Source organism: Balaenoptera physalus (assembly GCF_965194825.1).
Source record: "Balaenoptera physalus genome assembly, chromosome: 11".
Lineage (NCBI taxonomy): Eukaryota > Metazoa > Chordata > Mammalia > Artiodactyla > Balaenopteridae > Balaenoptera > Balaenoptera physalus.
In genome coordinates, this window is record NC_138896.1 from 28,862,971 (window position 1) to 28,874,676 (window position 11,706).

Below are 11,706 nucleotides of genomic sequence, written 5' to 3' on the forward strand. Positions count from 1 at the left end.
CACAAATTTAAGTGGGGGAAATCACTATGCTACTTCTTCTTGGCTAAGGAACTCAAAGATTCTGCCCCAAGCCATTTTCAGCTGGAATTTTAGGATTATGTCCACAAGCACCCAAAGCTAGCCTGACATAAATATAAGTTAAATATATCATCTGATGCCCAGGAACATTTCCTTCTTCCCTCAAAATGAATAATTTATTGGTATTTTACCTGCTGTTCCCAAACTCACATTAATGATTCATTTATTAGTCCCCAAAACAGATGCTCATAATTAAATCACAGGTTCTGTAAGATCATTAGTCCTCTAATGGCTGAAAGAATTAAGAAGAAATTTTGTAGTTTAAATTCATCAGTTCAGGAAGGAATATAAGAAGCATTTTTCTGTATAATTGTGATATTTACTGTATCATTCTTTCTGGTCATCTTCTAAATTTTTGTTATTATAGAACTTATTTTAGTTTCTTTAACACCAGCAAATTTATTATTCAACTCCAACCACAGAAATTCTGACTCAGATGGCTAGTAGAGTGTGGCTTTGTTATGTGTTCAAATTTTTTATTGCTTTTTGTTTTATGCCTTAGTTTATCCTTATTAGAATTTCTCCAAAATAATGTAATTTATGTTGGTGAAGCAGTATTACAATATTTGTGGCAGAAAATGCTTTATAATTGTACCACATAGGTTTCAGCATACACAAAGTTTTCTTTAAGTTTTGTAGATGTTTGGGTGATGTGATAGCTATTTTATTTTCATTAATGTTTTCATCTCTACCCTGTGCTCAGCTGAAATGGCTGCTTATATTTTTATCCACTTGAATCTTGAAGTTGAGGTAAGCTGAATATATACAATATTTTTTCATACACTTTACTTTGTCCTACCCAAGGAATTTATTTATGGAGGAAGGTGATGAATATTATAAACTAAAATCACATTTTCTTCTTATGTCTGTCTCTGAATCCAAACCTGTGGGGTGCCTGCTATAAAATCAAGTATATTTTGATCTGAGAACCTTCCCTCTCTTATAATTGCTGAGGTATTCATTCAGTCCTCTCACTTGGCATATAATTTCTAGCAAAACACTTCCTAGGGAAGGTACAACAGAGACTGCACGAACAACACTCAAGTTTAAATGTCCATAGATGGTCTGGTTCTGCCGCTCTTTAGCCCACAAGCTAAATCAACTGAAATGTTTAGAAATGTTTATGTTTGGATCTGCATTTGAGATGTGAACAAATGGCATCCTTAAATGTATTATCCCCAGTCCTCAAGGTACTGATGTCTAATTATTTCTAGTTACAGTTTGCTCCAAAACTATTCTAATCAAATTCACTTTGGGATGTAAGTGTTAAAGTACCAGCAAGTAAAAGAATATTTAATGGCAACCATTTGTGTGTTTAATATGTGTGCTCAGTGTAATGCCATCTTCAGAAGTCGATTTACTTCACAATTTTTTCATTGCCATTCTTCACAGGAAAATAAGCAATTTCTTAAGAGTTTACAGTATTTGGGTACTATCGAAGAGACAGCAGCACTTGTAAACACTGTAGGTTAAAATGGTTTGGTGATGGTATGAAATTGGGTCAGCACTGCAATGCAATATTGAAAAAATTAGAATGCAATAAAGAAATTTAGATATTACATGGGACTACTTCATGCTACCCAGACTCCTCATTTCTTGTTTGGACACAGAGCTACTCTTTTATCTTGCCGAAAGGTGATTGTCACAACGTCAGTGTGATGCTGCCTTGCTCCAAGACAGGAGTGGTAAGGAGTGAGGTATCTTGAAATGCAGTATTGCAGGACAGAGGTTAATCTCCACAGTAAACTGTGGATTCACATGAAACATTGTACTGTCAGTATGCATCTGTTCTTACTAGTCTGGGTAGAAAAAAGAAGTTTTCCAGTTTACTGTAGATCAAACACCATTTCCTGCAGGCATCACAATTCACCAGCACATGGTTACCCCACTCTGGTACAAAACTGTTGAAAGAAAAGAAAAAGTCATTGTTCTGAAAATATGTAAAGCGACACTGATCATACGTATTTTTTTTCAAGTGAGGCAATACTACAATAATACGAATTGTTGTGTCTAGGTTTTCTCCAAAAGATCATTTTTGCTGGATTCAGAAGACTCAAAAGTTCTCTAAGCATCTTTGATCATAAATTTTGTCATGCTTCAGCTTATGGCAGTTTTGATATTCACTATTGATTATTAATATCATTATTTAAATACAAATATTGTCCCCTTCCCATTATGAAAAGCTATTACAAACATATATGGATTTCTATAAAGGTTGATGACTATATGCCTTTTTATATTAGAAAATCATGTGAAAACAAAATGGATGAATGCTGTTAATTATTTTAACTTTTTTATTAGGTATAAAATGTTCATAAAATTATTCTCTCTATAACTTACCAAGATTTATCAGCTTGTGTAATTTTTATAATCAGAGGAGTCTGGTTTTCTAATTAAAGTTTTGTCAAAGAACATGAATTGTGTGACTTTTTCCTTCCTTGGAAGCATATTATTAAAATGCCAAAAATACTGTCCAGATTTTCTCTCCTCCTCTACGTGGTATGCAAATGAAATTGTATCCAGCCAACACACCTGGATTTGGGGCTATTTTAATTTCCCATTGCAGAGAAAAATAAACCAAAATACTCTTATGCATATCTGAATACCGTTAGAACAAGCTAAAACCAGGAAGTCCATGCAATTCATGGAGGCCCAATCACACCTACTTAGAAGTCATTCTTTCCATCTACTCCCAGTTTGGGGAGAGGGCTAACACGATATGTAAATACTATCAGCCTTCGCTCAAACAAAACAGTCAAGTCTCTTCATCTCGTAGGCCTTAATTGTTCCATTCCAAACCCCAAATGAAAAAATTTACTATTATTGGGATTATAATCCTGAATCTCAAATCCCTGGTAGTCGAGGAAACAAGGACACGAGCAACCATGAGAAAAGGCAAGCACTAAATCGCACATATTTGCACTCTCATTGCCAAATTGCCTATGAAACAGGTAGCTAAAAAGAAAATGTTATCAGATATAGCACTTAATCAAAACTTTTCTTCTCCAAGGAACCCATCCTACCAATTTGCTGGGAGCAGATTGTATGAGATAAATTGTAAGAGTGACAAGCAAGGAAGCCATCTCCAACATCATCAACTTCAGGACCAGGTATCATTGTACTTTCACTCCTTTGATCTAGAAAGCTTACTACTTTTAAGAGTTCCGCATCAAGATGCAAAAGGTGATATTATAGATCAATAGTGGTAAAGCTCAACAGCTTAGCTATCCATTTATGCATTAACAATTTAGCAGGGGTTAGCAAAAATGAGAGTTCCTTTTTTTCCTCTGAGGCATGGTGTGTTAATTTTCTAACTGGAAGAAAGGAAAAGCTTAAGGGTGAGTTAAATTTCACCTCCTCCTTAATTTGCTGAAGTCCAGAATGGTTTTTTTTAAAAAATTCAATTAAGTGTAAGTATTTTCAGCACAAGCTCACTTGTCTCAAAATAACCAATTCTGCTTGATTAGATGCCACAACAGGCTGCGAGGTAGATATTTTAATATAGAAACGACTATATAAGCTGTTACCCACTGTGACCCACCATAACTAAGAACTGAGCTGTTCGTCTGGGCTTCTATCCTGAGTTTATAACCTTGGGGTCTGTACATCACCCCTTATACATTACACCATCCACACGTCACCAACCGTGAGTGCTTAGCTATGGTCAACTGGGCCCATTGTATCCTAATTTTCAGGATGAATGGAATTTTTTTCCTTAGAGAGTTGGTAGTAATGAGGAAAAAAAATGTGGCCTATTGGAGAAAAAGATCTTGATAATTGCTATTTGGTAAAGTAGTGATTAAAGTTTGGTGAAATATGAATCTAGTAGTAAAGAGAAAATCAGTAAATATCTAAGCCATCTCAAAAAGAGCTATGAGGACCACGTATTGATAAAAATCATTCAGATCAGGATGGGAGAGAAAATGAATATATAAGCAATGCGTGTATAGAGTCAGACTCTCAGAAAGCATTTGAGATAATATTTCCAAAATCTTACTTGCAAATTGCTTGGGCTTTGCACATTCCAGTGGTTGGAAGGCTGACAGCGTCAGTAAATGAATAGAAATGAATCTTGCTGAGGGGAGGTGTCATCCGCAGCCCCTAGAGTCAAACATTGTTTTACATCTTCATTATTGATTCAGAACAACGGATAAATCAAATCTGCATATGATAATGAAGCAGTCAGTGTTCCCAAACCTCACAACGGAAGAAAATCAAGAAATACAGGCATAAAGATGTTAAAGAGACAAGCATTAAAAAACCCAAATGAATTTGGCTGAGAAACATACAGGGAAATTTACCAGAACCCTAAGTATGGAGGTGGGGTTAGAAAAAACACACACACAAAAATAGTTAAACCAACAGAGCTCAACAAAGCTATGAGAAAGCAAGCTGAGAATGCACTTGTAGTATTTATAAGACATAAATAGCCAGTGTTATTCGGGGTGACATGCTGTATTAAATTGAGAGATGAAAAGAGTTTTTATATACTATTGAAATGAGGGGACTGGCCATTTTCAATCCCCAAAAAAGTTTGGGACAAGTTGGAAGGATCAATAGTGAGAGGAAAGATTGGAAGCAGTTAGATGAATACACTGATAAAAATAAACTGTGGCTCAGGAAAAATAGAGCAGTGGCACACAGTGGCGATGCAAGTCGGAAGGAAAATAATAGATCTGAGCCAATACGCCCAAAATATGTACCATTTATTCACTCTTTTGAGTTCTCAAGGTGATTGGTGCTCAACAAAGCAATTGGTGGCATTTCTAGAGGCAGAGAAAAAGTTTTGTTACCCCAGCTATGAGAACTGTAGGAGATAAAAGGAGACACTATTTGGTATAAATCTAGGTTCTGAATTTTTAGATGTGGAATCCTTTCTTCAAGCAAAGATCAACACAACAACTGCACATATAGAGCAGATGAGTACAGCAGACTGAGGCCAGGAGTCTGTCACTCCCACCACCCCACTTCCTACCCCTCAAGCTCCTTGGAAAAATTTGAAAACCATTGGTAGATGAAAAAACAGAGAATCTCCTTTATCTCTGCCTCGGTATGGCTGAGTGACGATGGTTAGCCTTGCCTATAAAGTGAATAAATTACATTAATGATATCTAAGGCCTCTTCCTTCTTTCTCTGGTCACTATACGTGTGGCCTCTGCAAATCTGGCAAATGAAAACCATCATAGTCTATCTTAACGCTGACTGACTGAACCATGCCAGAAAGGGAGACCTTTCTCTGGGTCAGCTTGCACTGTGCACTACCCACTATTTACAGCCTAACTTCTCACCCAAAGTTGGAATCCTTTCTACAAACATCCAGCTTCTGTTTGCACACCGCTTACGATGGAAGTCTCGCTCCCTTGTGAGGCAACACCTTCAGATAATTGTTAGAAAGCTCATCTTCACATTGATCTGATATTTATGTTCATCCTTTGGCTCAATCGGGATAAATCTAGCTCACCTTTCCCATAACAGATCCTCAGTATTTAAAGAGATCTCCCTTGTTCCCCTTTGGACTCTCACCTTCCAAAAAAAACAAAAAATAGAAGAAAATAAAATCTCCAGCCCCTTCAACTATTGCTCAGATAACACTATTTGCTGACCCCTCATTATGCTGGTTTCCCTGTTTGAACTTGCCCCTGCTTCTCAGCAACACTCTGGAAGCACCTTGCCCAGAACTGGACACAGCCTGATTGTCACACAGTAAGAGGGAAGATTTATTACCTCCTCCGCAGCCTAAGGTCACATGAGCTTATCCAGGCAGCCACATCGCATTGTTAGCACAAGCACAGGACGTTATCAGGTAGAGAGCACCATTACTTCCCAGAAGCTCTTCAGCTATCTTCTTACTGATTAGGCCCTGGGAACCCACTCCCATGCAATTTACTGATAGGAAACAGGACCGGGAAAGCCCTGGGTGCCCATGCTGCAGTTAGCCCCTAATTTCTTCAGACGCCAACACCAGCCCCAGGAGGGAAGCTGTTCCCTGCCAGGTTCCCTGACTCAGACCCTATGTGATATCCTACAAAGGTTGATCTCAGAGCAATCTCAGCACCCACTGCTGTCAGGAGGGAGTCAAGCAGTCCGTGTTGATTGGGCATCCCCGCCCCACCCTTTCAGATTTGGGGTCTTAATTCCTGATTTGAACAAATACTTCATAACTTCTAAACGATAGAAGAAAATAAGCACTAGAAAAATCCCACCTTCTATGTTTTTAAAATTTTTATTGAAATAGAGTTGATTTACAATGTTGTGTTATTTCAGGTGTACAGCAAAGTGATTCAGATATACATATATATATATATATATATATATATATATATATATTCTTTTTTTACATTCTCTTCCATTATAGGTTATTATAAGTTATTGAGTAGAGTTCCCTGTGCTATATAGTAGGTCCTTGTTGATTATCTATTTTATATATAGTAGTGTGTATATGTTAATCCCAAACTCCTAATTTTTCCCTCCCCCCTCCCCTTTGGTAATCATAAGTTTGCTTTCTATGTCTGTGAGTCTATTTCTGTTTTGTAAATAAGTTGATTTGTATCTTTTTTTTAGATTCCACATATAAGCGGTATCATATGATATTTGTCTTTCTCTGTCTGGTTTACTTCACTCAGTATGATCATCTCTCAGTCCACCCATGTTGCTGCAAAGGTTTACAAACCACAGTATATTCAACCAGTTCTCTTTAAAGCTCTACCATATGCTCCTTTCCCATCCTCTTCATGGGAATAGTTATTATACATCTTGCCTGTTGCATCTAAGCCATAAAAGGTGGGTTCTGAACTATTTGTTCCGAGATATGGAAAGAAGTCATCCTCTATCTCACAGGTGAAAAGCTTCTCCTTAGGAGACCTTGCCCATAATGGGGCTGCCTTTCTGGAAGGCAAGTTGGCCTCCTGAGTCTCCTGACCTCTGTACGTATCCTGACTCTACAATCTGCAAGCCATGGGATAATTGGCAGGTGGCCTAACTTCTCTGAACTTCCTGTTCTTCACAAATAAAAATAGATTTTTAATAACTATGTACCTAGAACTCCATATTCTTTTCTTTCTTCCATTCTGCTACCTGGAATTTTCTCTCTCAGGGCAATTTAACCAGATGATGTACATATGGCATTACAGGCTTCATGGGCAAAAAGCACTATAATGCAACTTCAAATGTTTCCATCACAGCCCCTCTGCAGCCTCTCCTGGTCACAGGTGGGCTGTAGAATGTGGAGCAACGTTACAACCACAGCAAGGCCAGCTTCCAGGACACTCGTTCATTTGCCGGTCTTTGGAGCTGCTATACTGAAATGTTTGTCTGGTCTTTCATTCAGTCATCTGCACTCATCAATGATTAACTGAGCACCTATTCCATAATAAGCTCTGGGATAAGCACTGGAGATAAGAACATTCTGCCCTAAGCAGCATACATTTTAGTAGGGGCATCCAATATGGTTTCCAAATGTGCTAAGTGTAATAATATATGATTTGGTTGAAGTCTGTACAAAGTATGGAAGAACATGAAGGAAGAATGTTCCATTCTACCTGATTGGAGGCGAGCAACAACAACTAGAAAGACTTCATAGAAAACATTTCTGGGCGAGACCATACATTCTGTGAGGAGAGAGACCTATTTGTCTTATTTGCTATTGTTCTCCCTGGAGCCCAGCAGAGGGTTCAGGTACCAAAGGAGATTGAGGCATAGATTTTGTCTACAGTTCCTGGTAAAGTTGTAAGAAAAGAAAAACAAAAACTCTTACCAGAAGAAATGGAGTTTCTGACTCTCCTCAAGGGAAGTCTGGAAAATTGACTGCAGTCAGGGTCTAGTTAGGATAAATCTTGTGGAGCCCATGACACTGATCACATCCCCAACCTCCCACCTTACCCCTGGCAGAAAGCACAACCTCAGGAACAAAAGTTTTCTTTTGTGAGCTTGTATTCAAATATAAGGAAATTGTATGGTCTGAAGGATATTTCCCTCAGGCTATGATAGAATCTAGTGGGCTGTCATCTGTCACTCAAAGTAAAGCAAAGCATTACCTGTATGTCAGCTGCCCCTGAATGTATTCTTTGTTCTCACTCAGGCCAAGTTTGAAGTAGGGCTCAGCACTTCTTTTTATTCCTCAAAAGAAAAAAAATCTGCACATACCCAAAACATCAGTGAGTAGTATTGTATTGAGGGGAGATTTAAAAAAGGAAGTGAAGGCATTTTACGCTCAAACCTCCCTAGCACATAACCCTGTGATATCCTGAGCAATATGTCTCTTCTCTTAAGTCCTGTTAATATGGATCACCTGGAGTTTTCTTTCTCAGCCATTCCTTAAGGAGGGTTCCCATCCCAAATTCTGATCTTCTTTCAGATCTTTCAATCCTCTGCTTCTTTTTGATAGAGAGCAATGATTTATCTCTTGCTATATCCTCCAAATTCACCAACTCTCATTGAAACACAGACCCGAAAAGAACCTTCTGGCTACCAGGGCTCACCCACCTTAGAAGGCAATCGGGGGTTATAAATAACATTCACAAGAAATGTGTGTTTACCTTATCATTTGCTACTGAGTAACACTGAAAATTTGCTTGACAAAACTTTCTTGTTTTCAGTATTTCTCATTTTCACATTTACAATTTTTATTCTTTTATTTCACTGCAGTATGTTACTATGAGGTATAGCTTGGGGATTAAATGCATGGTGTTTGGAATTTGAAATATCTCCATTCATTTCAAATCTTACATCTGCCACTCACCCACCTGAGCAGGACCTTGGGAGAGATATTTAGCCTTTCATTGCCTTGGTTTCCTAATATCTTAAAGTGTGAATGTATTGATCCAACAAATATATATTGAGAGATTACTAGCTACCATTTTTTTATTCACTTACTTATCCATCAAGTATTTGTTCCAAACATTCTTATTTATGTTCATAGGTTTGCTTGAAATAATTAATGTAAAACTCTCAATATAGAATTCATCATATAAATGTTGAGTAAGTTATTATCATTATTACTATTATTATTTCTTCTACTCTTGATAAAGGGCCTATAAAAATTCCCATTACTTGGAAAATCTATTGATCTTTGAACTTGTATCCATCTAATCAATTTGCCTTCTGTTTTCCTCTCTCTATTCATCTCAGCCTCAACCCTGAGGAAACCAGGTATATTGAACTTTATGACTGCTTGAATTTGTTAATTCTTCTTATATTTTCAAAAAGTTAGGAGGCAATGGCCTTCATTTAGCATCAACACTGTACTAATTATAGAGCAATCTTTCTTCTGAATCTTGAAGTCATAAGCTGAACTTCAGTTATCACTATCTTGTGGAAATATGGAAGTTGAGGTATCTAGTTGATATTATTCTATCAGTTGTGATGAGTAGTGAGTTAAATAACTACAAAGATTTGGTGTGAATTTTCCTTTCTTTCAGCTTAATCTTTCCATTACACCCATCAAGCAAACCCAGATGATTCTTGGCGGAGCTGAGATTAGCTTTCCTCATGGATCCAAGCCCAGGTGGCAGATTCCTGAGAAAAGTAAATTATTGTTTTAAACCACTAAGTTTTGGGTAGTTGTTACAGAACAGCATGGCATTATAATATTTAAATCTAAAATGCAGAATAGCAGGATTGGAAAATACTCCAGCAGTTATCAAGCTAACTTTTTACGTTTCATGAACGGCATTACTAGGTTCAGAGAAGTTAAGTGACCTGCTTATTATCAAGGTGATAGAACTTACACAACTAAAAAATACACAATTTCCATTTCCTTTCCATTATTTAGGATCTTTTAATTGGCTGTCCCCATTGTTTGTGCCTTCTCTTGTTTTCTGGACTAATTTTCACTTATTTAAAATCTTCTCCTTCCCCAAATAACTCAGGATGTATTTTGATTCAAGTTAAGCCTTTTTAAAAGGGATAATATACTTGGTATATGTTTTGGGTTTGTTGTTTTTTTTTAACTTTGGTGACCCATAGTTACAACCTGTTCTGCATCACCTACATCAGAGACAAAACTGGCAGAAGAAAGGGCTTTTTCATAGTTTCAGGTCAGTATTTTTCACCGTCAAGGCAAAACCACAAAGTTTAATGTTCCCAAGAAAGAATTATGACAGAGGGGAAATACCCTGCCAGAAAGTGAGAAGCAAGGTAAGCCTGGTCTTTCTAGGCTAACTGGGATGTAGAGGAAGATCATGGGAAACATATGTCCCAACTCTCCTTCTCTGTGCCAAAATCCCAGTTAGGAAAGGCATTTTATAAAGGCTTAGGGAAAACTGAAAGCAAATGATGCTTCCTTCTGTTCTGCTTTGAACATTCAACATTCCCAAGAGAACCTTGGGAAGAGCTTTCTGGGATGATTTACTCAAAGCCAATATGAAGCACTGCAGCATAAGAGAGTAGCTCAGAGGAATGACTAGAGAAATAAATCTCTTGTTCCTGACAGCCTGCACAGGGCATGTGGAGACAGAGAAGATTCTGGGTGCCTTGAGGATGGAATGAAGAGACGTTGAGGGAACGAGTGTCTGATGAGACCTGGGAATTAGGCCCAAATGACACAGAAAAGTTCTTATTGGTAGCAAACAGCCAGGACCACAGCCTTCAGGAATCAGTGTAGAATAAATCCAAACTGACCTCCCCATAGCAAAGACCCAAGGGGAGCCAGAGAAAACTGCATGAATCTAAAGTCTTCTCTCCCCATCATGCACTCAGAGGCCATATTGCCAGAAAAGAGAGAAAACAGCTAAGAGCCTGAGCATTTAACCAAAAGAAAGAGAATGATCACAAAGAGATCATTTAAAGCAACACTGATAGGGAGTTACATGTAAATTTACTAAACACTTGACCAAAACAATCAAAAGAGAGTGAATATTGAGTCAATGTATTCTGCTTTACAATGAAGCATGAATTCATATAGAAGATCAGAGGCAATAGAAGGGCACACTTCAGATTAAGCCTGGCATGTTTATCCTACTGGTTTATTCATTATTCCTCATGGAACGAAAAATCAAACAAACAAAACATTTAAGGAATAAAGAAGGTATATACGCATAAGGGCAAGTAAGACCAGACAAACAGCAGCAGATAGGAGATGTCAACAAAATTTTGGAAGCTTGAAAACAGATGGAAATTTGATAGCTGATCTGGAAGACCAAATGAGGTGGAAAACCAGGACTGTAAGGTGGGCGACTAATAAGAACGCACTCCAGGGGCTTCCCTGGTGGCGCGGTGGTTGAGAATCTGCCTGCCAATGCAGGGGACACGGGTTCGAGCCCTGGTCTGGGAAGATCCCACATGCCGCGGAGCAACATGTGGGCCCGTGAGCCACAATTACTGAGCCTGTGCGTCTGGAGCTTGTGCTCCGCAACAAGAGAGGCCGTGATAGTGAGAGGCCCGCGTGCCGCGATGAAAAGTGGCCCCCACTTGCCACAACTAGAGAAAGCCCTCGCACAGAAACGAAGACCCAACACAGCCATAAATAAATAAATAGATAAATAAATAAATAAATAAACACATTTAAAAAAAAAAAAAAAGAACGCACTCCAATTTTCACCACAGAGCTCTAAAAAGTTCAAGGATTGAAGGGAAGTGAACATGAAAGTTGGTGTTGTGAGTGGGTCTAAAAACAGGAGTTGAATTACTCAC

General features: G+C 38.1%; 2 protein-coding genes across 3 annotated transcripts in view; one reads left to right on the forward strand and one right to left on the reverse strand.

Annotated features, from left to right (window-relative positions):
- The window catches only part of PTCHD4 (patched domain containing 4), a gene marked incomplete at its 5' end in the record, with an annotated part of 203,775 nt that extends 200,610 nt beyond the window's left edge, over positions 1-3,165 (forward strand). Inside the window, one exon of the mRNA XM_082411626.1 lies at positions 3,089-3,165. Within this exon, the coding sequence (XP_082267752.1) occupies positions 3,089-3,132 (44 nt within the window). The 3' untranslated portion in view covers positions 3,133-3,165. The remainder of the gene's footprint in view (positions 1-3,088) is intronic.
- OPN5 (opsin 5) overlaps positions 1,969-11,706 on the reverse strand; it is a gene marked incomplete at its 5' end in the record, with an annotated part of 64,324 nt that continues 54,586 nt past the window's right edge. Inside the window, 2 exons of one of the 2 annotated variants that reach the window (XM_082411705.1) lie at positions 1,969-1,979; positions 4,076-4,179. Of the gene's footprint in view, positions 1,980-4,063; positions 4,180-11,706 lie in introns of those variants that run through there. The other variant, XM_082411706.1, reaches the window with a different exon arrangement.